This window comes from Dipodomys merriami, unplaced genomic scaffold (assembly GCF_024711535.1).
Source record: "Dipodomys merriami isolate MVZ:Mamm:240054 unplaced genomic scaffold, mDipMer1.0.p SCAF_6, whole genome shotgun sequence".
Taxonomy (NCBI): domain Eukaryota; kingdom Metazoa; phylum Chordata; class Mammalia; order Rodentia; family Heteromyidae; genus Dipodomys; species Dipodomys merriami.
The window spans coordinates 11238983-11265500 of record NW_027206179.1 but is presented as its reverse complement, the minus strand read 5'-3'; the positions used below and the strand labels follow the sequence as shown (position 1 = coordinate 11265500).

The 26518-nt window shown below is 58.8% G+C and overlaps 1 protein-coding gene across 4 annotated transcripts; it reads right to left on the bottom strand.

The window, feature by feature from the left end:
- Nucleotides 1-1485: 1485 nt before the first annotated feature.
- LOC138813904 (ankyrin repeat domain-containing protein 24-like) lies at nt 1486-26220 on the bottom strand. Of its 4 annotated transcripts, XM_070002487.1 has the most exons (22): nt 26173-26220; nt 23136-23210; nt 17583-17669; nt 17313-17443; nt 17147-17235; nt 15461-15525; nt 14701-14758; nt 13437-13507; nt 13157-13263; nt 12802-12989; nt 12196-12224; nt 11757-11837; nt 11528-11635; nt 10859-10903; nt 10666-10764; nt 8752-8824; nt 8402-8508; nt 6718-8313; nt 5641-5808; nt 2530-2655; nt 2015-2080; nt 1486-1814 (listed from the first exon to the last, which is right to left on the bottom strand). In XM_070002487.1, exons 2-22 carry the CDS (start codon nt 23169-23171, stop codon nt 1737-1739), a joined length of 3408 nt encoding a protein of 1135 aa, XP_069858588.1. In that variant the 5' UTR covers nt 23172-23210; nt 26173-26220; the 3' UTR covers nt 1486-1736. The 4 variants fall into 4 exon arrangements, with proteins under 4 accessions (XP_069858588.1, XP_069858590.1, XP_069858587.1 ...); XM_070002489.1 differs by lacking the exon at nt 17583-17669; XM_070002486.1 differs by lacking the exons at nt 23136-23210; nt 26173-26220 and adding an exon at nt 18406-18509.
- Nucleotides 26221-26518: the final 298 nt, after the last annotated feature.

The following is a 26518-nucleotide window of genomic DNA, read 5'->3' as shown; positions in this document are numbered from 1 at the left end:
AGGCAGGGCACAGGTCTTTTGCTGAGAACAAAGTTGGGCTGCTTAGGTGGCAGCTCACCGCCTCCCCCCTACACATCCTCCACCCCATGGGGAAAGCCCAGCTGAGCCCTGGATGGGAAGGGAAACCACAAGGGCAGGGGGAGGGGTTCCCACACTTCCCCTAAATGGAAAAAGCCAATGAGCCCCAGGGTCTACAGGGACTTGCCAGGGGACAGGAGAGGCTGGGGACAGGGGCTCCCCCAGGGACAAGGTTTAGGGGCATGAAAAAAAATGAGGTTAATTAAGAAATGGAAAGTCCAGTGCTGGTGGCTCATGTCTACAAGCCTAGTTACTCCAGAAGCTGAGATCTGAGGATCATGATCCAAGGCCAGCCCAGGCAGGAAAGACGGGGAGTTTCTTATCTCCAATGAACCACCAAAAAGCCAGAAGCAGAACTGTGGATCAAGTGGTAGAGTGCTAGCCTAATCTAATTTCCAAATAACCACCAAAAAGCTGGGGGTAGAGTTGTGGCATAAGCAAAAGAGTTCAGGGACCTTGAGTTCAAACCCTATTACTGGTACAGAAAGAAAGAAAGAAGAACAAAAGGAAGGAAGAGATGAAGGGAAGGAGGAAGGAAGGGAGGGAGGGAAGAAAGACAAAACAAAAACAAAAACAAGAAAAGCTAGGGCTGTGGCTAAATTGAAGGGGTGTGGCTTAGATGGGCATGTTAGAGGGGTGTGGCCAATGGGAGGGTGTGGCTCTAGTAGTAGAGTCCGCCTAGCAAATGAGAGGCCTTGAGTTCAAACCCCAGTACCTCCTGTGTCCTAAAAAAAAGAAGAGAGAAAGAAAACCACTGAGAGGAAAATAGAGAAGAAAAGGGAAAGGGAAATGGGCTGGGAAGGTGGCTCAGTGGTAGAGCGCTTGCCTTGCATGCCTGAGGCCCTGGGTTCAATTCCTCAGCACCACATAAGCAAAAAGAAAAAAGCCAGAAGTGGCGCTGTGGCTCAAGTGGTAGGGCGCTAGCCTTGAGCTGAAGAGCTGAGGGAGTTCAGGCCCCACGACCAGACCCCCCCCCCCAAAAAAAGGAAAGAAGGCAGGGAGAGGGAGGGAGGGAGGGCTCTATGCTATTGTAGGCTTTTCCCCACTGAATCTGAGGTCTTTGTTTTTTTTTTGCTGGTGGGGGGCCTGAACTCTGGGCCTGGGTGCTGTCCCTCAGCTCATCAGCTGAAGGCTAGCGCTCCACCACATGAGCCACACAGCCCCACTTCTGGCTTTTTCTGCTTATGTGGTGCTGAGGAATCCAACCCATGGCCTCATGCATGCAAGGCAAGCGCTCTACCACTGAGCCACCTTCCCAGCCCCATCTAAGGTCTTTAAAGTGCTGCATTAAGTTCAGTGATGATGTAGAGGGAAGCAGGGGGGGGAGGTCCCCCTGCTGCGGCCCACCCCACCCCACCCCTGCCCTGTCCCCAGTAATGAGGCCATACGCGCTTGCATCCTGTGAATTTTTTTTTAATTTTTATTTTATTTTTTATTTACTTCTCCAACCGCTCTTGTGTGAGGACTTGGTTGGGACGTGGAGGGACTGCCACACTGAGCAGCCTAGGCAGGGACCAGCGGGGTGATGGAGCCAGCTGGACACGGTCAGGAAAGGCCCCAGGCTGGCTGGCCTATGGTGGTGGTGAGGGTCCGCCAAGCCCGTGTCCCCTGTGAGTCTGGAGGGGGCCACGGCTCTGAGGGGAGGCTGCCCCGCAGCCTCAGCGGCCCTGGGCCTGCAGTCTCTGCATCTGTAAGATCTGGCTGAGAATCCTTTGCACGTCCTCGTCCATCTGGCCCTGGGGTGCAAGGAGGGGCAGAGAGAGAGAGAGAGAGAGAGAGCCTGGCCTAGCCCCCTGCTCTCCCCAGACCAAGCAAGTCGATGACAGAGATGGTCAGCCTCCCACTGCACAGAAGGGGACACTGAGGACCAGACAGCGTCAGGTGCGCCCAGGCCCGGGGCACCCGACGTGGAGTCAGCACACAGTGCGGGGCTCACCTGAATGGCATACAGGAGATGCGTTCTGTACAAAGCCACCACGGCACAGTGCTCCCGGGCTGCCTCCTGCCGGCACCGAGGAGGGGTGCTCAGAAAAGCCAGACCCCCGCCTGACACGCCCCACAACACATGTGCCAACAGCCCATCACTTCCTGCTTGCACACCTGTGTGTGTGTGTGTGTGTGAGTGTGTGTGTGTGTGCCAGTTCTCAGGCTTGAATTCAAGGCCTAGAAGTTGCCCCTGAATTTTTTTTCTTCTCAAGGCTGGCACTCTACCCCTTGAGCCACCGCTCCACTTCTGGCTTTTGGCTAGATCCCTGGAGATAAAAGTCTTAGGGACTTTCCTGACCAAGCTGGCTTCAAACTGTGATCCTCAGATCTCAGCCTCCTGAGTAGTCAGGAGGACAGGTGTGAGCTATTGGCGCCCGCCCTCCGCATGGAAATGTTCTTGTCTGTGCTGGACATGGCTCCCGCCATCCTGCCCTCCCCGTCCCTCTCCTGACACACAGCGCTCACCTGCAGTTCCCGCTGCAGAGTTCTGACCTGGCCACGCAGGGCCTCCACCTCGGGACTGGCTGGGGCTGCCGGCTGCTCTCTGAGCGCCTCCTTTAGGTTGAAGACTTCTTTGGATAATTCTGTGATCTGGAGGAAGGGGTCTGTTAGTGAGCCTCCTACTCCTCCAGAACCACAGGTTGAGGGTCTCCACAGGACAAGAAGAAGAGGTAGCTGATCAAAAGTGAGTAGTTCAAGTTTCTGGTCGAATCTGTGGGACTTTCCTGCCCAGGCTGGCTTTGATCCATGATCCTCAGATCTCAGCCTCCTGAGTAGCTAGGATGACAGGCGTGAGCCACCAGCACCCAGCTCCCTACCCACTTTTTTTTTTTTAATTGTGGGGCTTGAACTCTGGTTTTCTGGTGGTTCATTGGAGATAAGAGTCTTACAGGAGTTCAAGCGGTAGAGTGCTCACCTTGAGCTGAAGAGCGCAGGGACAGCGCCCAAGCCCAGAGTTCAAGCCCCACTTCGGGTTTTCTGGTGGTTATTTGGAGATAAGAGTCTCTCAGACTTTCCTGTCTGGGGCTGGTTTTGAACCGTGATCCCCAGGTCTCAGGATGACAGGTGTGAGCCCCCAGCACCTGGCCCTTTCCACCCACATCTCGTGGCTCATATGGTCAGAATCACAGATCTGGCCCAAGGACTGGGTTTTGCTGGTGTGCCGAGATTCCATGTACACAGCAGGCGCTTCATAAATGACCTTATTATAATAAAGACCACTAGCTCCCTCAGGGTGACACAGACACATGCGTAGCTGTGGTGGCTGGCAAGGGCGCTGGCATGTAATGGCTGGGGGGAGGGCAGGCATTGCTGCCCAGGCCCCTTCAGGGACCAGCACACCCCTCTCCCCATCCGAATCACCTGGTCCGGATGTGCACAGCACTGAGAATGAGAACCGGCTGTCAATTGTTTGGGGGTCGGTCGTGAGGCTTGAACTCTGGGCCTGGGCACTGTCCTACCCTCTGCTCTTCAGCTCAAGGTGAGCGCTCCATCACTCGAGCCACAGCACCACTTCTAGTTTTTCTGGTGGTCAAGAGTCTTCAAGGACTTTCTTTGCCTGGGCTGGCTTTGAACCGCGATCCTCAGCTCTCAGCCTCCTGAGTAGCTAGGGTGACAGGCGTGAGACACTGGCGCCTGGCCTTGCTGTCAATTACCCATCACCAATGTGCCGTTTCATCCTCCACTCACAGAGGAAGAAGCCACAGCTCAGAGAGGTGAGGTGACCTGCCTGAGGCCACACAGCAAGGCGGCCAGCTCTCTTAGACCCATTAACAGCTCTCCAGTGATAAGCCTTTGTGACTCACTCTTCACTTCACCTATGGGAACCCCAAATCTGCTCATCAGGAAAATAGGAATAAAAATGCTTTCTGTGGGCTGGGAAGGTGGCTCTGTGGTAGAGTGCTTGTCTAGCATGCATGAAGCCCTGGGTTCGATTCCTCAGTACAATGTACCCAGAAAAAGCTGGAAGCGGCACTGTGGCTCCAAGTGAGTGCTGGCCTTGAGCAAATAAAGCTCAGAGGGATAGTTCTCAGGCCCTGAGTTCAAGCCCCAGGACTGGCAGAACAAACAAACAAACCCAAACAAAACAATGCTTTCTGCTTAACCAGGCATTATGGCTCAAGCCTGAGATTCTAGTTACTTGGGAGGCAGAGTTCAATCAAGGGATGAGGGTTTGCGGATAGCCCAGGCTTAAAAGTTCACAATAGTCCACGTCAACCAGTGTCTGGGCATTGTGGTGTGTGCCTCTGCTACTGAGCACAAACACCAGGCGGAATGAAGTCAAGGCTGGCACAGGTGTTAAACGTACACCCCTACCTGGAAAAATAACCAAGGCCAAAAAGAAGCTGGAGGAATGGCTCAAGGGTAGAGGTGTGGCTCAAACCAAGGGGCGTGGCTTGAACTCCAGAAGCATTGTTCCAGCTGTTGAAAAAGCCTGTCTCCATCAAAGGGGATGTGGCTTGAGCTGCAGAGTGCCCCCTACGCAGTGGGGCGTGGCTTGAGGTGAGTGGGTGTGGCTTGAGTGGAGGGGGCGGGGCTCAAATTGTACAGGGCTTTCTTTTTTTGGTCCATCATGGGACTTGAATTCTGGGCCTGGGTGCTGTCCCTGTGCTCTTGAGCCACAGCGCCACTTCTGGTTTTCTGGTGGTTCATTGGAGATCAGTGTCTCATGGACCTTTCCTGCCTGGGCTGGCTTTGAACCACGATCCTCAGATCTCAGCCTCCCGAGTAGCTAGGATTACAGGTGTGAGCCACCGGCGCCTGGCTATGGTGCATGTCTTACAAGCATGTGGCCCTGAGTTTAATTCCTAGTATCTTTGAAGAAAATAAAGGAAGTAGCACTGAACTGGGGGTCAGTGGCTCACGCCTATAATCCTAGCTACTCAGGAGGCTGAGATATGAAGATCATGGTTCAAAGCCAGCCTGGACAGGAAAGGTCTGTAAGACTCTTATCCACAGTGAACCACCAGAAAACCAGAAGTGGTGTTGTGGCTCAAAGTGGTAGAGCAGTGGCCTTGAACACAAAAGTTCAGAGACAGTGCCCAGGTTCCAAGTTCAAGCCCCATGACCAACAAAAACGAAGGAAGGAAGGAAGGAAGAAAGAAGAAAGGAAGGAAGGAAGGAAGGAGCTTTTAGATGTTAAGAATTGTGGGAAGAGAAAAGCAATAAGGTGAAAGAGTGAGCCCAGTAACTAAAGTTTCAGGTGTCAGTCTTATTGTTGTTGGAGTCGAACCCTGGCAATACCACTGTCGGGCTGTGTGGCTCTGGAGCGTATCTTCATGTCACTGTGCCTCATTTCCTCTTATTGGAATGTGATTTGTGGCCTGGAGGCTTCCCCTGTGTGAACGCACAGGTGCTAGGTCTGGCATACAGTAAGTGCTCAATGCACGCTCCTGTGGCTCCACCCAGTAGAGCAGCAGCCCAGGTGGGCTACAGCTGAGCCCCTCCCTTCTTCTGCTTCTTCTGCTGTCTGATTTTTCTGCTGGGGACCGAGGCTAGTTTTCACCACCCACCCAGATTCTCTCTGAGCTCTGGTGGGGACTAGGAGGCCCTAACCCTGCAGGGGGGGGCACCCACCTTTTTGTCTTTCTCCTTGGCCTTGTCCAGGGCCTCCTGGGCTCGGCTCTGGGCCTGCCGTGCCCTTTCCGCCTCGGTTCGGAGCCCCCGGAGCTGCTGTTCGGCTGTGGCCAGCTGAGCCTCGGCCGCATGGCGCTCACTCTTCATGAACAGCGCCTCACGCTGTACCTGTAGTCCAAGATGACCAGTGTGTACCCCCAGAATGTATGGGGCTCCTTCTCAACCTTCCGCTTTGGCCTGAGGACAGTCAACCCCATGTCCATCTGGAGGGACTCGGTCCCATGGAAGTTCTGGGTGTGATTTATAGACCCTTCTGGGCACTTCCAGATAGCATGCTGTGTGTCCCAGGGCAAGTGACTTCACCTTTCTGTGCCCATTTCTTCATACGGAGAATAAGGATGATAAGAAAAGCTACCATTTACTATATTCTAAGCAGATACATAGAATGTGCCAAGGACAGTGCCTGGTGCATACAGTAAGGGCTCTGTTTGAGTTAGTGATATTGTTCTTGTTCTTGTTTTTCTATTGCTACCAATGTCCTTATTTCTGCCAGTGATATGAAAGTTTCTAGACATCTTCCTTCCTTCCCTCCCTCCCTTTTTTTCCTTCCTTTCTTTTTCTTTCTCTCACTTTTGGCAGTACTGGGGTATTTTGAACTCAGGACCTCAGGCTTGACAAGCAGACACTCTACCACCCCTCTAGTCCCTGTAGATTTCTTCCTTTAAAATATAAAACAGTTCTGGGTGCTGGGATGTAAAACATTTCTGGGATGACGCCTGTCATCCCAGCTACTCAGGAGGCTGAGATCTGAGGATCACAGTTTGAAGCCAGCCCAAGCAGGAAAGTCCGGGAGACTCTTCTCTCCAATAAACCACTCAGAAAACAGGAAGTGGCGCTGTGGCTCAAGAGGAACAGCGTTCACCTTGAGCTGAAGAGCCGAGGGACAGCGCCCAGGCCCAGAGTTCCAGCCCCGGAGGGCCCAGCATCCACAAAACACATCCAGGCCCTGCCCCAGGCCTCCGGGTGACCAGCAAGGCCCGGGGTGGGGTGTGTGTGGGGGTGGGGGGGATCCCTCACCTGGAAGACCTCCGCGCTTGTCTTCTCGTGCCGGCGCCCCAGGTCCTCCAGCTGGCCCTGCAGCCGGGCCACGTCGGCCTGCAGCGCGCCCACCACCTGCTCGTGCTCGGAGCGCGCCACGCTGCCCGCGCGCTCCCGCTCCAGCTCCGCGCGCAGCCGGGCGGCCTCCTTGCCCGTGGCCACCACCTCCTGCTCCAGGCTGGCCGCGCGGCCCCGCAGCTCCAGCGCCTCCTCCTGCAGCCGGCGGTGCTCAGCCGCGGGCACCGAGGCCTGGCGCAGCGCCTCGGACGCCTCCCGCAGCTCGGCCAGCCCGCGCCGGGCCTCCTCGCACGCCGTGGCCAGCTCGGTGGCCCGGGCCTCGGCCTTGGCCCTGGCCTCGCCCAGCTCGGCGGCCGCGGCCCGCTGCTCCTCCCCCGCGGCCCTGGCCGTGGCCAGCTGTTCCCGCAGCGCCTCCAGCTCCCGGCTCTGCTCCAGACGCATCTCCTCCCGCCGGGCCAGCTCGGCCCGCAAGCCCCTGGCCTCCTCCTCGGCCAGCAGCCGGCCGGCCCGGGCCTCGTCCAGCTGGGCCGCGGCTGCCTCCAGCTCCCGCAGGCGGCAGTCTCGACCTCGCAGGTCCTCCCGGGCCTGCTCCAGGGCCGCCCGCAGCTGGGCAGTGTCGCCGCCGCCGCTGCCCCCGCCGGCCCCGCCGCCCTCGGCCTCGCGTACCCGCTCCCGCAGCCGGCCAGCCTCGGCCTCTGCGGCCTCACATTTGCCGCGGGCTGCCTCCAGCTCGGCGGCCGCCTCCCGCTCTCGCTGCCGGAGAGCCTCTTCCAAGCCTCGGATCCTGCTCTCCAGCTCGGCCTGCAGCTTCTCCGACGCCTCGGCAGCACCAGGGTGCAGGACGGGACCCGCAGGGACCCCTGGAGCCGTGGCCTCCGCATCCGTGGCCTCCGCATCCGTGGCCTCCGCTCCCGTGGCCTCGCTGTTGGTGGTGCCTGCTCCCAGTCCCTCAGCTTCCACGTGGCCCAGTCCCCTGGTCTCTGATGCTACAGGATTTGCGTTGGGGTTTGTGGCCTCTGCTTCAGTGGCCTCGGCTCCTGTGGCCTTGGTGCCCGTGTTCTCTGTTTCTGCCATCTTCCCTTCTAGGATCTCAGCCCCTGTGGCTTTTGTTCCCACAGCCTCGGCTCCGTCCCCCGGTGTTCCTGTGACCTCCGTGTCTTCGCGTTTGGTTTCAGTGGCCTGGGTTCCCGTGGCCTCGGGATTCGTGGATGCTATTTCCAACGTGGTGGTTTCTGTGGTTTCAACTCGAGCAGTCTCTTCATCCAGGGTTCCGTTAACTTGGCTTTCTGGAGTCACGGTGCCATTTAGCCCTGCGCTGGAAGGCCTCTTTTGGGGGGTCTTGGCTCCCCCGTCCCTGTCCTCCTCCTGGGCTGTCTCATCGTGGCCTCCGGGGTTCTTTGGAGCCTCCTGCTGCTCCAGCCTCCGCAGGGCCTCGGCATGCTGCCTCCGGAGCTGGTCGAATTCGGCACGGAGGGAGTCGTAGAGCAGCAGCGGGATGACCTCGGGGGCGCCGTTGGCCTCCACCTGCAGATCCTCCTTCTCGAAGTCCTCCAGGATCTGGGGGCGAAGCGTGCGATCGGGCGGGGTAGGGGGCGGAGGACGGCCTCGCCGTGGCCTCTGCCCTTCGTGACCCCGGCTGACCCACCTGCACCTTCTCCATCAGCTCCTGGTTCTGCCTGGTGAGCTCAGCCACCTGCTCCTGCAGCGAGGCCAGGAGGCCCCGAGCCGACGGGCTCAGCAGAGCCTCGGCCCCTGGCGGGGGCGGGGGTCACAGTCAGGCTCGGGGTCCAAGCCAGAGGGCACTGGGACAGGGAGTCTAGAGACGCGTGTTGGGATCCCCAGGACTGGCTCAGCAAGGGGGAATGAATGGTTCATGAACCCCCCCCCCACTTCCCAGCACCCCAAAAGCTCCCATCCTGGGTGGGCAGGGCGTGTCCCAGGACCAGATCCTCAGGAGGCTTCTAGGGGGAGGAGTGGGGGACAGGGAAGGTTCACCAGGTGCATCAGGCAGGTCCCCCTCTTCGTCCTGTAGGGTAGACACGTCGTAGCTCGTGTTCTCTCGCTCATTCTGGGGAAGAGGGGGGCAGGAGACAGATTCCAGCTGGGGGTCCTGCTCCCTACTAACCTGTCACCCCCCCAAGACTCTAGAAAGAACTAAGGAACCCATGCACCTACAGCACCCCCCACCCCGGGTTCCTATTTATGGGGCACATACCAGGTCCCCCAGCTATTTTTGTGGTGCTGGCCATTGCTCACCACTAAGCTGCACCTCAGTTGTATGTTTCCCCCCCTCCCCCAAATAATGTGGGTTCCTGTGGAGTTGCCATGTCTTTTTTTTTTTTTTTTTTGGGTCCAGTCGTGGGGCCTGAACTCTGGGCCTGGGCGCTGTCCCTCAGCTCTTCAGCTCAAGGCTAGTGCTCTACCACTTGAGCCACAGCACCACTTCCCGCTTTTTTCTTTTTGCTTATGTGGTGCTGAGGAATCGAACCCAGGGCCTTGAGCATGTAAGGCAAGCGATCTACCACTAAGCCACCTTCCCAGCCCTGCCATGTCTTTTGAAGATCAAGTCTTGCTCTATAGCCTGAACTCCAAACCTCCTGCCTCTCCTCCTGAGTGCTGGGGTTACAGGCATGAGCTATCATGCCCTGCCTGGTGTGTGCCCATTTTTAACAGGGTTGTTTAGTGTGTTTAGCCACTGAGCTGTGCAAATTGCTTATATGGTGATTTGTGTGTACATATAATAATAACATGTGCGGGTCTGCAGGTCTCAACTTCATGGCATGCAGGCCAGGAGTGTTCTCTACAGACAGGAGGGTCTTGGCAGGGCATGTGGCTACACAGCTGTGTGTATCTGCACACAGGTGTGGTGTGCTACCTGTGCCTGTGGCTTCAAGAAAGTGCAGGATTGAGGGGGGGGAGGCTGGGAAGGGATGGGAAGGGTAAACAAAGGAGGAGGCTGCAATGCTTGATAAGAAATGTACTCATTATCTTGCCCATGTAATTGTAACCCCTCTGTACAGTATGTTCACCAAAAATTACAATTAAAATTTAAAAAAAAGGAAGTGCAGGATTATCAGCTTGTGTGTTAATCTACCCATTTGTTTTTTGTTTTTGTTTTCGTTGGTTGTGGGGCTTGAACTCTGGGCCTGGACACTGTCCCTCAGCTCTTCAGCACAAGGTGAGCGCTCTACCACTTGAGCCACAGCGCCACTTCCAGTTTTCCGGCGGTTAATTGGAGATGAGTTTCACGGAGTTTCCTGCCCGGGCTGGCTTTGATCCTCAGATCTCAGCCTCCTGAGTGGCTGGGATGATAGGCATCAGCCACCGGAGCCCAGCATCCTTGCAGCTTTTTCTGCTTATGTGGTACTGAGGAATGGAACCCAGGGCTTCAAGCATGCTAGGCAAGCACTCTACCACTAAGCCACATTCCCAGCCCTAATCTACCATCTGTACCTGGTTGTGCTATGAATGTGAGTGTGTTGTGAGTGTACCAGCACCCTTGTGTTTGCATGTTGTGCCCACATGGACTTGTGAGTTGACCAGGTGCTAGACCCACCCATCTCTGGATGACTCCTCCCCTGGGCCTGAACGACCAGGCCCCTTAACCTTTGGTGAACCCCTGCTTAGGTCTGGCTAAGTCCCTGCCTTAGCCCAATACTTGCTCCACCCACCGGCCCCTGGTTCTTTCCTACACTAACCTGGCCCCGCCCCTGACTCTGCCCCTCCATGGCTTGGCCCCGCCCCTAGTTGACGAGGCCCTGCCTCTTCCCCATTCCAGCCCTGCCCAGTACTTGCTTGGGCCCGCCCCTCTCTGGCTCTGCCTTACATTCGAACCTGCCGGCCTCAGCTCCGCCCTCCCCGGCTCGGCCACGCCCCTCCCCGGCTCGGCCACGCCCCCTGGCTGCCCACCTCCAGCAGGGACAGCCGGCTTTGCAAACTCTCCACCTCGCGTCCCAGACTCTCCTTCTCCTCTTGCTTTTCTGCCAGCAGCTGCTGCAGCTCCTGCACCTACACGTGGGGGGGGGCAGGATGGGGGGGGCTCAGCCGCCCCTGGGAGGAGACACCACCCAGGTCAGGTGGGAGTCCTGCCCCCTCCCTCTACCTGTCTCTCCAGGCTGTGCACCGAGCTGGCTTCTGGCTCGAGGGCCTGCAGGGAAGGAAGGAGGAGACTGGGCTGGTCCCCGCTGGGGGTCCTCCCTGCCCAAGCTCCAACCACAGATGGGTGCCAAGCCTGACCAATGGCCTGGGCACTCACTACTGTTCAGAGTCTGCTGTTTTCTACGGGCTTTTCCCCTGTTGTTGGTGTGTGTGTGTGTGTGTGTGTGTGTGTGTGTGCACGCGCATGCACACACACGTGCACTCATTCTAGGGTTTGAACTCAGGGCCTAGGTGCTGCCCCTGAGCTTTTTCACTCAAAGCCAGAGCTCTACCACTTGAGCTACGTCTCAGTTACTGGCTTTTTCATGGTTAAGTGTCTCATGGACTCCTCCCCCCCCCACCCCCCGGGGCTGGCTTTGAACCATGATCCTCAGATCTCAGCCTCCTGAGTAGTTAGGATGACAGGCGTGAGCCTACTGAGCCTACTGGTTGGATTTTTGTTTTTACCCAGTGCCGGCTTTGAGCCGAATCATGAAATCACTCGCTGACTCGGGTTCACTCAAGGCCTCTACTGTGAGTCTGGCCGGCGCCTGGCGGGGCAGGCGCAGCATGGGGGAGCGAGGGGGGAGTAAAGGAAGTCCCCCCCTGGCCCGGGTCTCTGCTGCCGGCCCACCTCCGGCCTCCTGCGCTCCTTGTGCTGCTCCAGGCCCCGGATCTTCTGCAGGAGGCGGCCTCTCTCCTGCCGCAGGCGCACGATCTCCTCGTAGGCTTCGCGGTCGTCCTGTCCCCTCCCCAGTGGGAGGGTGGGGGGCACTCCCGTTAGACGGCACCCCCGGCCTGTGCCCTGTCCTGGTTTCAGGGGTCCCCCTCCTCCTCCCCCACAGTCAGGACCCTCCCCTCACCGGCACAGGAATGCTGGCAGGAGGCTGGGGTGCCTTCCGCTTCTTGGCAGCCCCCCGCTTTTCTTGGCTGGACACCGAGTTCTAGGGGAGGGGCAGAGGATAAAGCGGACATGGGGTAGGCAGAGCGGCATCCCCACTTGATGAACCCACGGCCAGCACCACCCCAGCTGCGCCCTGACTTCCTGGGCACTGTCTAACCAGGTCCCCCTCAAAGGAGACAACACCCTGACCCCCCCCAACACACACCAGCCATGGCCTCCCCTGTCCGGATGGGGGGCCCCAGCTCCCCAGCTCCCACCCAGACCGTGCAGTGTTGCAGTGCCCGCGGGTGCCACAAGGGGGCAGCATACCCCACCGGATCCTGAACCCCTGGGCATTCATCTCCGGTCAGAGAATGCGGAAAGGACAGGCACAGGGAGTGGGGTTCAAGGGCCCGTACCTGAGATGACGCCTCTCCTGAGTCAAGCTCTGGGGGGCGGGGAGTGGGAGGACAGAGAGGCAGCGTCAGGCATCAGCTGGGAGGACCCCTTCACCCCAGCTGAAGGAAGCGCACTTGGGGAGAGAGGGGCTCCCTATTTCCCAAGAACCAGGGATGGCTACTTAATTGTGGGGACTGGGGTCTCGCTATGGAGACCAGGCCGGTCTACATCTCTCCAGCTTCCCTGCCAAGGCCTCCCAAGGGCTGGGATTACAGGAGTGTGTCACCACACCTGGCCCCAGTGTCAGGAATTTCAAGGATCCAGGGCTGGCAGAATGAAGGAAAGGACCTAGAAACTCAGAGGGAGGGGGGTGCGGGGAGGGAGACACAGGCAGGATGGTGGCACTTCTCGCTGGGGTCAGCATGGCTGCCACTTCTTAGAATAAAGATGGCCTGGAGATCAGACTGGAGTCTTGGACCAGTCTAAATGCTCATGGCACTTGAAAGCACTATGAAACTTCCTGTAACAGCACACTGGGGTACCTTGAAACTGTCTATAATGGGGAAAAGGTTGGGGGGGGTGTTAGAAACTACAGGAATGAATGAGAGAGAAGGGGTTGGCATTACCACTGGGTGGCGAGGGGCGCTGGACCGCCTCCTGGAGAAGGTGTAGGATGAGTTTGTCCCCCACCAGGGCGCCATAATGAGCTGCATCCTGGCCTAGTGCATCTGTGATGCCCGTCTGGGCCCCGCCCTGAAGCAGCACCTCCACCGTTTCGGGGCTGGCCCCCTCACAGGCCAGCATCAGGGCCGTCCTGTTGGAGAAAGGGAACCCCTGTGGAGGTGAGGACATGTCCAAGGTCCCTCACCCAAGCTGGGAGGAGAAGCGCACTGAAGACATTCCCCCACTCAGAGAGGTTAAGACACTTTCCGCAGTTCACACAGCACACAGAACAGATGTGTGGAGAGGGGAGGTGCTTACCTGCCCTGCAGGTCTTGGTCATTTGCGGCAGCCCCCCGTTGCAGGAGGAGGCGGCACAGATCGGTGTGACACATCTGAGCAGCTAGGATGAGGGGGGTTGCGCCCGACTGGGTGGAGTGGGGGGGAGAGGAGGGGAGAGGTGGAATGAGTAATTGCCACCCTGGATCTCACCCCCCAGAACTTTGCAAAAGGACCCTGCCACTCGGTGACAGCATGTATTAAGAGCAGGGCCATTTTTGCCACACCCACACCCACACCCAAAAAGGCCTCAGGAGCTCACCCGATCTCGGGGGTTCAGATGCGCCTTGAATGAACAGAGTAGCTCTGAGCAAGACAGGCAGCCACCAGCCGCTGGGGAGAAGAGGGAAGAGAGAACGCTAGAGAGAGCCCTGCCTTCCACCTTGGCCGGCTTCTGTGTGTCTGTGCTGGTCCTAGGGCTTGAACTCAAGGCCTGGGGGCTGTCCTTTTGCTCTTTTGCTCAAGGATGGTGCTCTACCACTTGAGTCACAGCTCCACTCCCAGCTTTTTTGGTGGTTAATTGGAGTTAAGAATCTCATGGATGGGGCTGGGAAGGTGGCTCAGTGGAAGAGCGCTTGCCTTGCATGCCAGAGGCCCTGGGTTCGATTCCTCAGCATCACATAAGAAAAAAGCTGGAAGTGGCGCTGTGGCTCAAGTGGTAGAGCGCTAGCCCTGAGCTGAAGAGCTGAGGGACAGCACCCAGGCCCAGAGTTCAAGCCCCACGACCGACAAAAAAAAACAAAGAAACGTTTAAAAATGAGGTTCCAAGGAAGAGGAACAGGGGCGGGTGTGGTTGTGCATGCCTGCAATCCCAGCATTTAGAAGGCGGAGGCAGGAGGATCCCAGGTGCCAGGTCAGTTTAGGCTACAGAGGGAGACCACGGCTGAAAAGCCTTCAAGGAAATAACATTAAATAACAACGCGCCTGCGTGTTGGACGCAGAGGCATGTCACCACTAGGGGGCAGCAAATGCCAACTCAGGACATTTGAACCCAATTTTGTTATTTCCCCCAGGAAAAGCCTCTGGTCAGCTCTGTCTGGGCTGGCCGGTGCCCGCCCTTCTCTGGGAAGTGGAGTCTATCTCAGATGATTGACAGGAGGATAGTCCTATCAGGCTGAGCCTCTGGATTTCCAGCCGTTCTTTCAAAACAGTTTAAACTCACTGGGCATTGGTGGCTCAGGCCTGCCACCCGAGTTACCCAGGAGGCTGAGATGGAAGGATCACAGTTCAAAGCCAGCCTAGTAAAGAAAGTCTGTGAGGCTCTTATCTCCAAGGCACCACCAGAAAACCAGAAGTGGTGCTGTGATTCAATGTGGTAGAGCTCTAGCCTTGAGCAAAGGAACTCAGGGACAGTCCAGGCCCTGAGTTCAAGCCCCCCGCCCCCCACCAAAGAGGGGGTGGGTGGGAGAGAATTAAACCTACACTCTATCAAGGGAGAAACAGCCCTTGGTTCAAAGGGTGGCCAAAGTCTAAGCTGTGCCAGGTTCCTGGTGCTCTCCATCCATGGAGGGAGCGGCAGCACCCACCTGCATGATGAAGGGCTGTCCACCCGCTGCTGTCCTCCACGTCCACCACGCAGGAGGCCTGGGAAGGGGAGGCGGGTAACATGAAGAGAGGCCATCCGTCCTGGATGTCCCAAGACCACTCGGCCCCTGGGGTGGCCACTAGGCATGCCCTGTCACAGCCCCCCAATAGATGCTCAGCTGTGGTGATAGCTAGTGAGGGGAGTAGCTGGTGCTTGGGGAGAAGCTGGACACTGAGTGGCCTTGGGGGAACACTGAGCTGGGGAAAGCTGGTCTTGGGAGCCACTGGGGTTCAGGGTGAAGTGGCCCAGCTCAGATGAGGATGTAAGAGGGGAGATTTGAGGACGGGAGATTTGAAACTCGCTGGGCTCTCCCGTAGTGGGGGCCACGGGAGTATCTGGGACTCAGGGAGTGTCTGAGGTTGCAAAACAAAGTATGTGAATCCAGACACGCCTGTACTCCTAGCTACTCGGGAAGGCTGAGATCTAAGGCTCAGGGTCCAAAGCCAGCCTAAGCAGGGAAAGTCTGTGAGACTCCAGTTCACCACCCCAAAGCTGTGGCTCACATGGTAGAGCTCCAGCCTTGAGCAAAAGAAGGGGGAAAAAGCAAAAGGACAGCACCCAGGCCATGAGTTCAAGCCCCACAACGGGAACAACAGATAAGTGAATAAATAAATAAATAGCAGAGAAAGCTGCGGCAGAGGATGAACCCCCGAGTTCAAGCCCGAGTACCAGCACACATGCACACACAACAAGCAAATGACCTGTAGCAGTAGCTTGAGACACTGCGGGTGCCCATACTTGGCAGCCAGGTGGAGGGCATTGTAACCTGAAAGGAAGAGGAGGAGCATGGGAATGCAGGCTGCTCCAGGCACCCCCAGCTACTCCCCATGCCTGGGATGACTTTCCAAGGCTCCTATCCACAACTGCTGCTCAAAACTAAGCTACTCTCTCCAGCCAGAGACTTCCCAGTCCCCAGCTCCCATTCCCCCCAGCTACTCCCCAGGCCCAAGCTACTCTACTCACTCCACCCAATGCACTGGCTTTGCCCCCTGTGGGCCATAGCGTGCTGTCTGCGCATGCTCACTTGCATACCATGTTCCCCCGCCAGCCAATTCTGTCCTATTGATACTTTACAACCCCAGCTACTCCTTGGGCCTCGTCTGCTTCACCTGTAGCTCTGGAGCTTCAGACATGGCTATACCCCTATGCCAAGTGGAGCCAGCTTCCCATTGGCCATGCATCTCATCTCTATTATTTCAGCTATCATAATTCTGCTTTCTGGTTTGTGTTTGTTTTTGTAAGTTATGGGGCTTGAATTCAGGGCTTGGGCACTGTTCCTGAGATTTTTGTACTCAAGGCTAGCACTCCACCACTTGAGCCACAACACCACTTCTGGTTTTCTGGTGGTCAATTGGAGACCAGAGTCTCATGGACTTTCCTGTCTGTGTTGGCTTTGAACCGTGATCCTCAGATCTCAGCCTCCTGAGTCGCTAGGATGACAGTCACCTGAGCCTGGCTGTCCTTTTTGTTTGGTTTAGTGTGTGTGTGTGTGTGTGTGTGTGTGTGTGTGTGTGTGCGCGCGCGCGCGCACTCGTGCACGCACGCTGGTGCACACGTGCTGTTACTGGGGCTTGGACTCAGGAACTGGGCATTGTCTACTCAATGCTCAGGCTCTACCAGCTTTTTGTTGATTAGAGATAAGAGTCTCATGGACTTTCCTGCCTGGGCTGGCTTTGGACCTTGATCCTCAGATCTCAGCCTCTTGAATGGCAGGGATGACAGGCGTGAGCTGCCAGCACCCCTGTCAGACTCTCCTTTTTTCCCAGCTACTCACAAAGCTGCTGATACTGTCCATACCCAACCCAGCTCTCCTCAGTATCTGCCACACTCAACCTGTTAAGTCTCCTGACCTCAACACCCCCCCATTCAGCCCAGCTACTCCCCTCCCAGCCCAGCTACTCTGCCACCCTGCCCAGCTACTCCTGTTGACTCCAGGTACTCTCCAATTCAGTTGCTCTCCGCTGACCACATGGTGGCACTAGAAGCTTCACCTGAACAGTGCTTTCAAGTGTTGGTCCACTTTATTATCAGGCTGCTGCTGGAGGGAATCTCAGGTTTGCCCTCTGCCTTGGCCACTTTCTCAGATACTTCCCCCCCCCAGTCTCCAGATAACTCCCCCCCCCAGTCTCCAGATACTCCCTTATTCCTCGAACCCTGCGTCTCACCCATTTCCTCATCCACAAGTGGCCATAGTGCTAGCCATGGTGTCCATCCTCAGACACCAGGCGGCCTCTTCCCTGTGCCCAGCCCCCAAGGACGGTGGGGACAACTCCCTTCTGATGCAGGGGACACTGGGGCCTTGAACCTGGCCCTGAGCACTGGATTCCCCCTCTCCCCTCCCTTGCCCCCCCCCCCCCCCCCCCCCCCCCCCCCCCCCGCTGCAGTACCTGCTCCGTCGGCGCTCATCACATTGGCGCCCTGTGTCAGCATCACCTCCAAGCAGCTGGCTGCTCCCCTCATGGCTGCCAGGTGGAAGCTAGAGGCCAGAGGTCAGCGGTCAGCCGGAGCAGGAGCCTGGCCCGGCCATCCCCACCCCTGCTTGCGGGCACTCACGCAGACTTGCCCTCGGGGTCCAGCTTGGTGGGCACCAGGCCCTTGCGGGCGAGAAGCGCAGCCACCTGGGCAGGGTCGCCGTTCTCCACTGCCTGCAGCAGCCGCTGGTCACTTTTGGTCCAGTCCTGGCCCTGCAGGATCCATGCAGGGGGGGTGTGGGGGAGGGTCTGGTGGGCTGCTGCCCTCTCCCGGATCCCCCCCACCCTCCCCCCCACGCCCCTGGCACACGGTGCCGGCTCCCGGCTCTCACCGCCCGCCCCTGGCACTTGCCTGGCGCCTGCCTCTGGCTGGGGGCTTCGGGATGGGGCAGGGGCCGCAGGGCGGGCAGGAGCCGAGGTCGGTGGGGCTGAGCCGAAGCTGTGGGGGGGAGGGGAGGGGGGGTGGTCCTGGGCCCGAGGGGGAGCCTGAGATAGTGTCTTCCCAATTTTGTGACCCCCATCAGTCGGGCCCCCAGGCCCTCGCCCCAGGGGTCCACCCCAAGCCCACCAGCAGCATCACCCATTGGCATGAGCCCCTCTTCGCAAAATAAATGCTATGTCCCCCCGATCTCACACTTCCTCCAGCAAACCCAGCCACAGGTCCGTCCAAGCCACCTTCTAGAGCCTTCCCTGCCCCCGACGCCCCTCTGCCGTCCGTCCTTCCAAGCGAAGGGCCACCCTGTCCCCCAGGGCCCCGAGGCCTGTGCACAGAGGCGGCCGCCTGGAAAGCCTTCCAGAACCTCTCCCCCAAAGCCCGCAAGTGCCCGGATCCCCGCACCCCGAGTCCTCGGCCCAGAGAAAGGGCCTCCCCAAAGTCTGCCGGGTGCTCCCGCCGGGCGTCCAGGCCCAGGCCGCCCCCCCGCGGGCCCACATCGGGTCCCCACAGTGTCCTGAGCGTCACCCCCTCCCCGGCCTCGGGGCGGCCTCCACACAGCGTCCCCAAACTTCGCATCTGTCCCCCAAAGCCCGCGCCCCCCGCCCCGCGCCTGCGGGCATCGGGGTCTGGGGGTGGAGGTGGGGGTGGAGACCTGGCAGGGGCCGGGCGGGGCGGGGCGGGGACAGGACGGATCGGAGCCCCCCGCCCCGCCCCCGGCCCGCCCCGCCCCGCGCCCTACCGCGAAGGAGGCGGCCGCGCACAGGCACAGCTGCTTCATGGCGTCCCGGGCGCCCGGCCGGTGTCTGGGAGGCCGCGGGGGCGCCAGGCCGGTGTCTGGGAGGCCGCGGGACGGACCGGGGGCGGAGCCCGACGCTCCGCCCACCCGGCGCGGCTCCGCCCACCCAGCACCCTGCCCACATCGCAGGCCCCGCCCACCCCCGCTCAGCGCACCACTCCGCCCAGCGCCCTTCTCACGCTCTTGACCCCGCCCACCCGGCGCCGCTCCCACGGTCCTGGCCACGCCTTCCCCGGCGGAGCCCCGCCCTCGTGCTCCCGGCCCCGCCCTCTCGCGGGGAGATGGGCGGGGCCGCTGCCCTGCGGGGTGAGGGGACGGGGGAGGGGGTGGGGGGCGCCGCCCCTCACAGGCTCCGGGATCCTTCTCTGCCTCCTCCATCTCCTCTTCGTCCTGCGGGCCTGGGGTGCAGCTGACTGCAAGTGGGGACCTCCACCGATGCAGCCTTTCAGTACTTTTTGCATTCCTTCACTCCCTCATTCATTCATTCATTCGCTCACCCCATTCATTTCTCATTCATACATTCATTCTCTCATCCACTCCTATGTCCATTTATTCACTCACGCATTCATCCCATCAATTCACCACCTAAAAACCAGAAGTGGAGCTGCGGCTCCATGTGGTAGAGCACTAGCCTTGAGCGAAAGAACTCAGGGACAGCGCCCAGGCCCTGAGTTCAAGTTTCAGGACCAACAACAACAACAAAAAGAAGGAAGGAAGGAGGGAGGGAGGGAGGCAGGGAGGCAGGGAGGGAGGGAGGGAAGGGAGGGAGGGAGGGAGGAAGGGAAAAAAAGCCCAGCAAGTGCAAAGCCCTGAGCTCAAGCCCCATGACCGACAAATGAAACAAAAATCCTTGCCTCTGGATTTGTTGCCTATGGGAGCACTGTAGGAGGAGTCCTGGGGACAGGGACACCAGGATTGGTGGGGTGGGGGAGGACCTGAGCAGAGATCGAGCCAGGTCCCAAGGGAGACAGGACAGGAATTGGTGAGAAGTGAGGGATCCATGAAAAGGTAGACATTGGGGTATAATCAGACACCCCACCGCAAGCAAAGGGAGGGGCTCAGGGCTACATCATGATGGGTCACCCATCAGAGAGCCTGGTGCTTCTGCACTAAGAGACCCCACCTTGCTGTGTGAGCTTGGGCAGGTCACATGCCCTCTCTGAGCCATCGTTTCCTCCTCTGGGAACTGAGGGTAAAATTCCAGTTGGGGTGATGGTTTAGGCACTGCAGGGTCTCCCCCGGGACACTGTGGATATGGGGGCTAGGTTTTTTGTTCTTGGTGTGTGTGTTGGGGGGGGGTGCTGGGCCTTTGTTGGGTGCTCACCTACAAACTCTCAGCTCAGGCCTCAGATTTGCCACTGCCCCCCAACCCTGTCCCCCAGGGAGACCATGGGCGTACACCAAACCCACCAAACCCACCAGCTGTGAGCCCACCATGACCGGTGCTGGCCTCCAGGGGCTCAAGTCACTCCAACCCCCGTACAGATGTCTCTCTGCCGTCCCACAGAGGTCACCTCGCCTGTCCCCACGGCCCCCTGGCTGGACTTGGGCCCCCTTGGGGCCCCCCTCTGCCCTTGGCCCATGTCCGCTCACTCCATTTCCAGGGACTCAACTCACCATAATGAACCCGGCTCTCCACGACCCGCCACCTGCCTTGGCCCAGCCCAAGAGCTAAGAATGGCTGCGAGCAGGGTGAGGAAGGAAAGAGCGCTTTGAGAGGTGTGCAAGCGAGCGGGAATTGTCATTTCCGCACACCCAGGAAGCCCGGCGGGGTCACAGCCTGGCCCCATGGCCAGGGATCGCTGGGCGACTGATCTCCACAGCTGAAACGGGAAGATGACGCTGCCTGGCCCCAAAACCAAAAATATCTGCAGCCTGGCCCTTTGTGAAGAACGCACTCCGCCTGTGCACTAACCCAGCCTCTGCCCCCGCTCCCCCCTCACCCCCCCACCGCCCACGTGTGTCTGTCCCCTCTTGATCAGAGCCATGCTGACCCCAAGCCTCCCTGTCTGGTGCTCAGGTTGCCGGGGCCTATGGAACCTCCCTCCCATTGGGCAGAACGGGGTCTTGAGGTCCCGGAGGAGTCCTTCAGTCCCCTCCATGCTGCCTGGATGGCTAGAGATCTCCTCCTGCCCTCCCCTCCTTTCTTCCTGTCTCTCCCTCTCTTTCAGGCTCTCTGTCTCTCTCCCCCTCTCTATCTTGTTTGTCTTCATTTTCCACTGCTGGAGAGAAGCCATGGCCTTCTGTAAGTTAGGCAAGTGCTCAGACCCCTTGACCGCAATCATTCTTTTTGTTGTTGGTGGTGGTGGTCGTGGGGCCTGAACTCTGGGCCTGGGCGCTGTCCCTCAGCTCTTCAGCTCAAGGCTAGCGCTCTACCACTTGAGCCACAGTGCCACTTCCGGCTTTTTTTCTTTTTGCTTATGCGGTGCTGAGGAATCGAACCCAGGGCCTCATGCATGCAAGGCGAGCGCTCTACCACTGAGCCACCTTCCCAGCCCTGTTCATTTGTTTTCGAAGCACAGCACTGGTGGCTCACAGCTGTCATCCTAGCTACTCAGGAGGCTGGAATCTGAGGGTCGCAGTTCAAAGTCAGCTCAGGCAGGAAAGTCTGTGAGACTCTTATCTCCAATGAACCACCAAAATGCTGGCGGTGGAGTTGTGGTTCGAGTGGTAGAGTGCTGGCCTTGAGCAACAACGCCCAGGGACAGCGCCCAGGCCTCCAGTTCAAACCCCAGGACACACACACACACACACACACACACACACACACACACACACACACACACACTCACACTCTCTCTCCCTCCCCCCCCCCCGCCCGAATTTCATTTTGTTTTCAGCAATACCAGCCTGAGAGCCTTCCAGCTTGGCTGGCACTGTACCATTTGAACAGAGCATCTAGTCTGACTGTTTTGCTGGCTCATTGAAACGGAGTCTCTCTTGGATTTTTCTGGCTGGGCTTGATTTTAAGCCTCGGTCCTCCAGACCTCAGCCTTTCCCGAGAGGCCGCGATTCCAGTTGTGAGCTAACGTTGCCAGGCAGTTGTGAAGAACTTTAGAGGCTGAGATGTTGTTCAGTGGTGAGCACTAACCTGTAGCACGTTCACTGTTCAAAGTTAATTAATTGACTAACTAATTAATTAAAAAGGAAGAGGTAGACACACCACAGATGTACAGACACACAGGGCTTTCCTTGAAGTTTCCCAAACGCCACAAGACTCGGCCCACCCACCGGTGGGGATGTTCTGACATCTGAATCAAGTGCAAAGGGTCTGTACCCCCGACAGGTGGGCCCATCTTTGCGGATGAGGAAGGCAGGCCGCAGTCCCGCCGCTCATCTGCGCCACCTCGTGGAGATTGCGGCGCACTGCAGTCGGGACACCTGGCTCACCTCCGCCACCTGGTGGAGCCGGATGGTCACGGCGGGCCGGCCGGCTGCTCACCAGCCCCACCTGGTGGTCCTGGGGCTCCACACAGGCGCCATGGTGGCCGCAGCCCGGGACGCAGAGGCCCCGGTGTTGGCTTTCTTCCCTTGGGGCCGCTGTACAAAAGCTGAACCTGACTCTGGCGGAGGCTTGGAAACCCGAGAAGGGCAGGGAAGGAAGGGAAAGGGAGGGGGATGGACAGAGGCCAGGCCTCCTGCTGAGCCAGCCCCTCTCTGTCCCCAGCCTGACTTTGAACTCGCGTCAGAACTGCGGGTCTCAGCCGCAGCAGCGCTTCGGCTTTCCAGGCTTGACTTAAATAGAATTCTCCTTGTAAAAGCGACTGGACCGGCATTCTGTTGCAAACTGTTTCCTTCCGGGCCTGGGAAATGTTGGGGGGGGGTCATTCCTGGGAGATGCCCCACACACCCCATCTTGTAGACATGTATTCTAGTTTCTCCTCTCCCTCTTCTGTGGGTCTCTGTCTCCCCTCCCTCTCCCCTCCCCTCTCTCTCTTCTCTCCCGCCCTCTCTCCACCGTCCTTTCTCATTTCTACTGTCATCCCACCCCCAAGGCAGCTGTATGGCCTTGGACAACTTCCTTAGCCTCTCTGAGCCTCCCTTCATCACCTCAGAAAGACTCTCAGAGAGTGAGAGGCGCTGGTGGCTCCCTCCTGTAATCCCTGCTACTCAGGAAGCTGTGATCTGAGGCTTGAGACTCAAAGCCAGGCCAGAAAGTCCACGTGAGACCCTAGTCTCCACGGAACCAGCCAAGAGCCAGGAGTGGAGCCGTGGCTCACGTGGCAGACCACTCACCTTCAATGAAAACGCTCAGGGGATAGCACTCAGGCCTGGAGCTCAAGTCCCAGGATTGGAAGGAAAGAAAAGAAAAGGAGGGAGGGGAAGATTCGAGTCTTCTTAGGTATGGCTAGAAGGGCAGAGATTGCCTGGAGAGCTGTGACTAGAGTCGACCTTGGAGGAGGGGTGGGGGTGGGGGGTTGAGGGGGGGAGAAGAGGAGGAAACACGGGGTTCTTCAGGATGAGGAGACCCTGGGATCAAAGGCTGCGTGGCCAAAAGGCTGTGTCAGGACAGGTGGCGGCCAGCAGAGGGCAGCAGAGAGTTAGGGGTGGGGAGCAGAGGCCACTTGCTCCTTTCAAAGCTGCCAGTAGTTAAATCTGGTGAGAGTTGGGGAGTGGGGGAGCGGGAAAGGCACTGGCCAGAGCCCGGTGCCCCTCAGTGACCCGAGACTCACCTCTGTCTTCTTAAATCGCGCCCGGAGGGTCTTCATAGCTGGGAGGGCTTGGTGTTTCTCCAGACCCCAGGGCACCTGGTGAGGGGATGGAGGAGAGGGGGTTGACACCCTGGCTGGTCGGTGAGGCCATCGGCTGCCTCCCTCCTGCCCCTCCTCCCTGGGGCAGGGCACAAGCCGCCCCCTGCACCTCCCACCCACTGCATGGCCTCTGGAGGACAGCCTGCCCTCCCTCATCTAGAAAATGGGGGGCTGGTTCTTTCTCGACCAAGTCGCAGTCTGTTTTCAGTGCAGCCTCTGGTCATACGGGCCTGCCAACCAACAGGAGGCACCGGAGAAATGCACCTCGCCCGCGTCTCCAGCTGCCACGCGGATCTCACGGGGCTGCAGACTTTGAATCGTGTGATAAGGACCACCAAGAATGCCTTAAATCATGTCTGCCAGGCCCTGGTGGCTCTCGCTTGTCATCCTGGCAACCGGGGAGGTTGAGACCTGAGGGTCGCGGTTCAAAGCCAGCCTGGGCAGGATTGGCTGTGAGACTCCTGTCAGCAGTGAAACACCAATAAACAACCGAAGTGACTGCTGGGCCTGGGCGCTGTCCCTCAGCTCTTCAGCTCAAGGTGAGCGCTCTGCCACTTGAGCCACAGCGCCACTTCTGGTTTTCTGGTGGTTCATTGGAGATCAGAGTCTCATGGACTTTCCCGCCCGGTCTGGCTTTGAGCCTCCATCCTCAGATCTCAGCCCCCTGAGGAGCCAGGATGACAGACGAGAGCCACCAGCGCTCTGATTTCTTCTGTAATCGGGGCTTCGTGGTTACCAGGCCCCTGTGCAGGTGTCTGTTGAGTCTTCGGAGAGAACATGGCCACCACTGTGCGTGGCCTCTGGGAGAGAGCGCAGTTCCCGCCCGGGGGGATGTGTGGGCAGCTGCGAGGTCACTCAGGAACCCAAGCGCACACCCTCCCACACCGGCTGAGCTGCCTGCCCTGCACCCATGGGTGTGGTGGACAGGGAGACTCTCCAGCCCTGACAGGCCTGGGGCGGGGGGGGGGGGGGGCGCCGCCTCCACCCACCAGGGGGAGGGGCCTCGCTTCCACCTGTCCACCACCTGGAGACCTCCTCGCCACCTTCCTCTCCCCGATTCACCTGTGCTTCCAGTCCCTACCCCACAGCCACCACCACCAATTCCATATACACCAGTGTCCACATACCACCTCCAGACCACCTGCCCACCCTCCCACCCACTCACCTACCCATCCACCCACACCCATTCACCCCATCCATCCACCCACCCTCCCATCCACTCATCCATCCACCCATCCATCCACCATCTACCCATCTACTCATCTACCCATCCATCCACTCACCCTCCCATTCACTAATCTACTCACCCCTCCTTCCACCCATCTACCCATCCATTCACCCATTTATCCACCATCCACCCATCCATCCACCCATCCACTCATCTACCCACCCACCCATCTACTCATCCACACACCCATCTACTCATCTACTCACCCATCCACTCACCCTCCCATTCACTCATCTACCCACCCATCTACCCATCCATCCATCCATCCATCTATCTACCATCCACCCATCCACTCATCTACCCATCCATCCACCCTGCTATCCACTGGTCTACCCACCCATCCATCCACCTACCCATCTACCCATCCATCCACCCACCCTCCCATCCACTCAACTACCCACCCATCCATCCACCCACCCATCTACCTATCCATCCACCCATCCACCCACTCATCCACCCATCAATCCATCTACTCATCTACACATCCATCTACCCACCTTCCCATCCACTTATCTACCCATCTGTCTATCCACCCATCCATCCATCCACCCATCCATCCATCATCTACCCATCCACCCATCCATCTACCATCCACCCACACACCCCTCCATCCACCCACCCTCCCATCCACTCATCTACCCACCCATCTATCCACCCATCCATCCATCCACCATCCACCCATCCATCCATCATCCACCCCCACCCATCCACCCACCCTCTCATCCATTCACCTACCCATCCATTCACCCACCCATCTACCCATCATCCATCCATCCACCCATCCACCCACCCATCTACCCATCCATCCATCCATCCACCCATCCACCCACCTTCCCATCCACTCACCTACCCATTGACCCATCTACCCATCCATCCATCCACTCATCCACCCACCCTCTTATCCACTCACCTACCCATCCATCCATCCACCCACTCATCCACCCACCCTCTTATCCACTCACCTACCCATCCATCCATCCACCCACTCATCTACCCATCCATCCACCCATCCACCCACCTTCCCATCCACTCACTTACACACCCATCCACCCATCCACCCACACACCCACCCATCCAGCCACACACCCATCCATCCACCCACTCATCCATCCATCCATCCACTCACCCACCCATCTGTCCATCCCCCATCTATCCACCCACCCATCTGCCAGCCATCCACTCATCCACCCACCTTTCCAGCCACCCCTCCACCATCCATCCACCCACCCTCCCATTCACCCACCACCCACCCACCTACCCACTCATCCAGCCATCTACCCACTAACCATCCATCCATCCACCCATCCATCTATTCATCAATCCATTCACTCATCCATCCATCTACCCACCCATTTCTCCCACCATCCTCCCACCCCACTTTCTCTTCCACCCCTCCCTGATGGCTCAATCACACCCAAAGCAGTGCAGGAAGACACTGGTGAGGGCAGCCCCCAGTGTTCTGGGCAGGAGGGACCTCAGCGAGACTGGGGTGGGGGTGTTCTGCTTCCTGGAGGTGGCAAGGGCGGGGGGGGGGGGGGGTGGGAGGTGGTGGAGCGCAGGGCAGGGGGAGGTGGGTGGCGCACACAGGAAGGAGGGCCGGGGTGTGGGCAGCGGGGGAGCGTGAGTGCGTGTGTCTGGGGGCCCCGCACCCTGGGGCCCAGCAGTGTGTGTGCCCTTCGTCCCAGCCTGGGGGAAGCCCCCTCCCCGGCCTCCCTCCGCCCGGCCTCCTACCTCCCGCAGCACCGGCCCTTGCGCCCTCGACAGACAGGCTCCAGTTACCGGCACCCTCGCACCAGCAGCGCCCAGCGCTGACACCCGATCAGCTGTGGGCAGGCCTCGGGCGGCCGCCCCAGGGGGCCGGGAGGAGCCGAGGAAGGAGGCCGGCTGGCAGCGGCTGCCTGCGCCAGTAGGCCCCGGGGGAGGCGTGGGGCTCACGTGGAGTCCTCCTCTCATCTCTGGACGGATTTCACGGTCTGGATGGAGCCCAGCTCTGCCTTCCTCCTGGCTCCCCTCCTCCCCGCCCCCCTCCCCGGGAAACCAGCTCATTCCTCCCCCGCCTTCTGACCGCCTCTTTCCA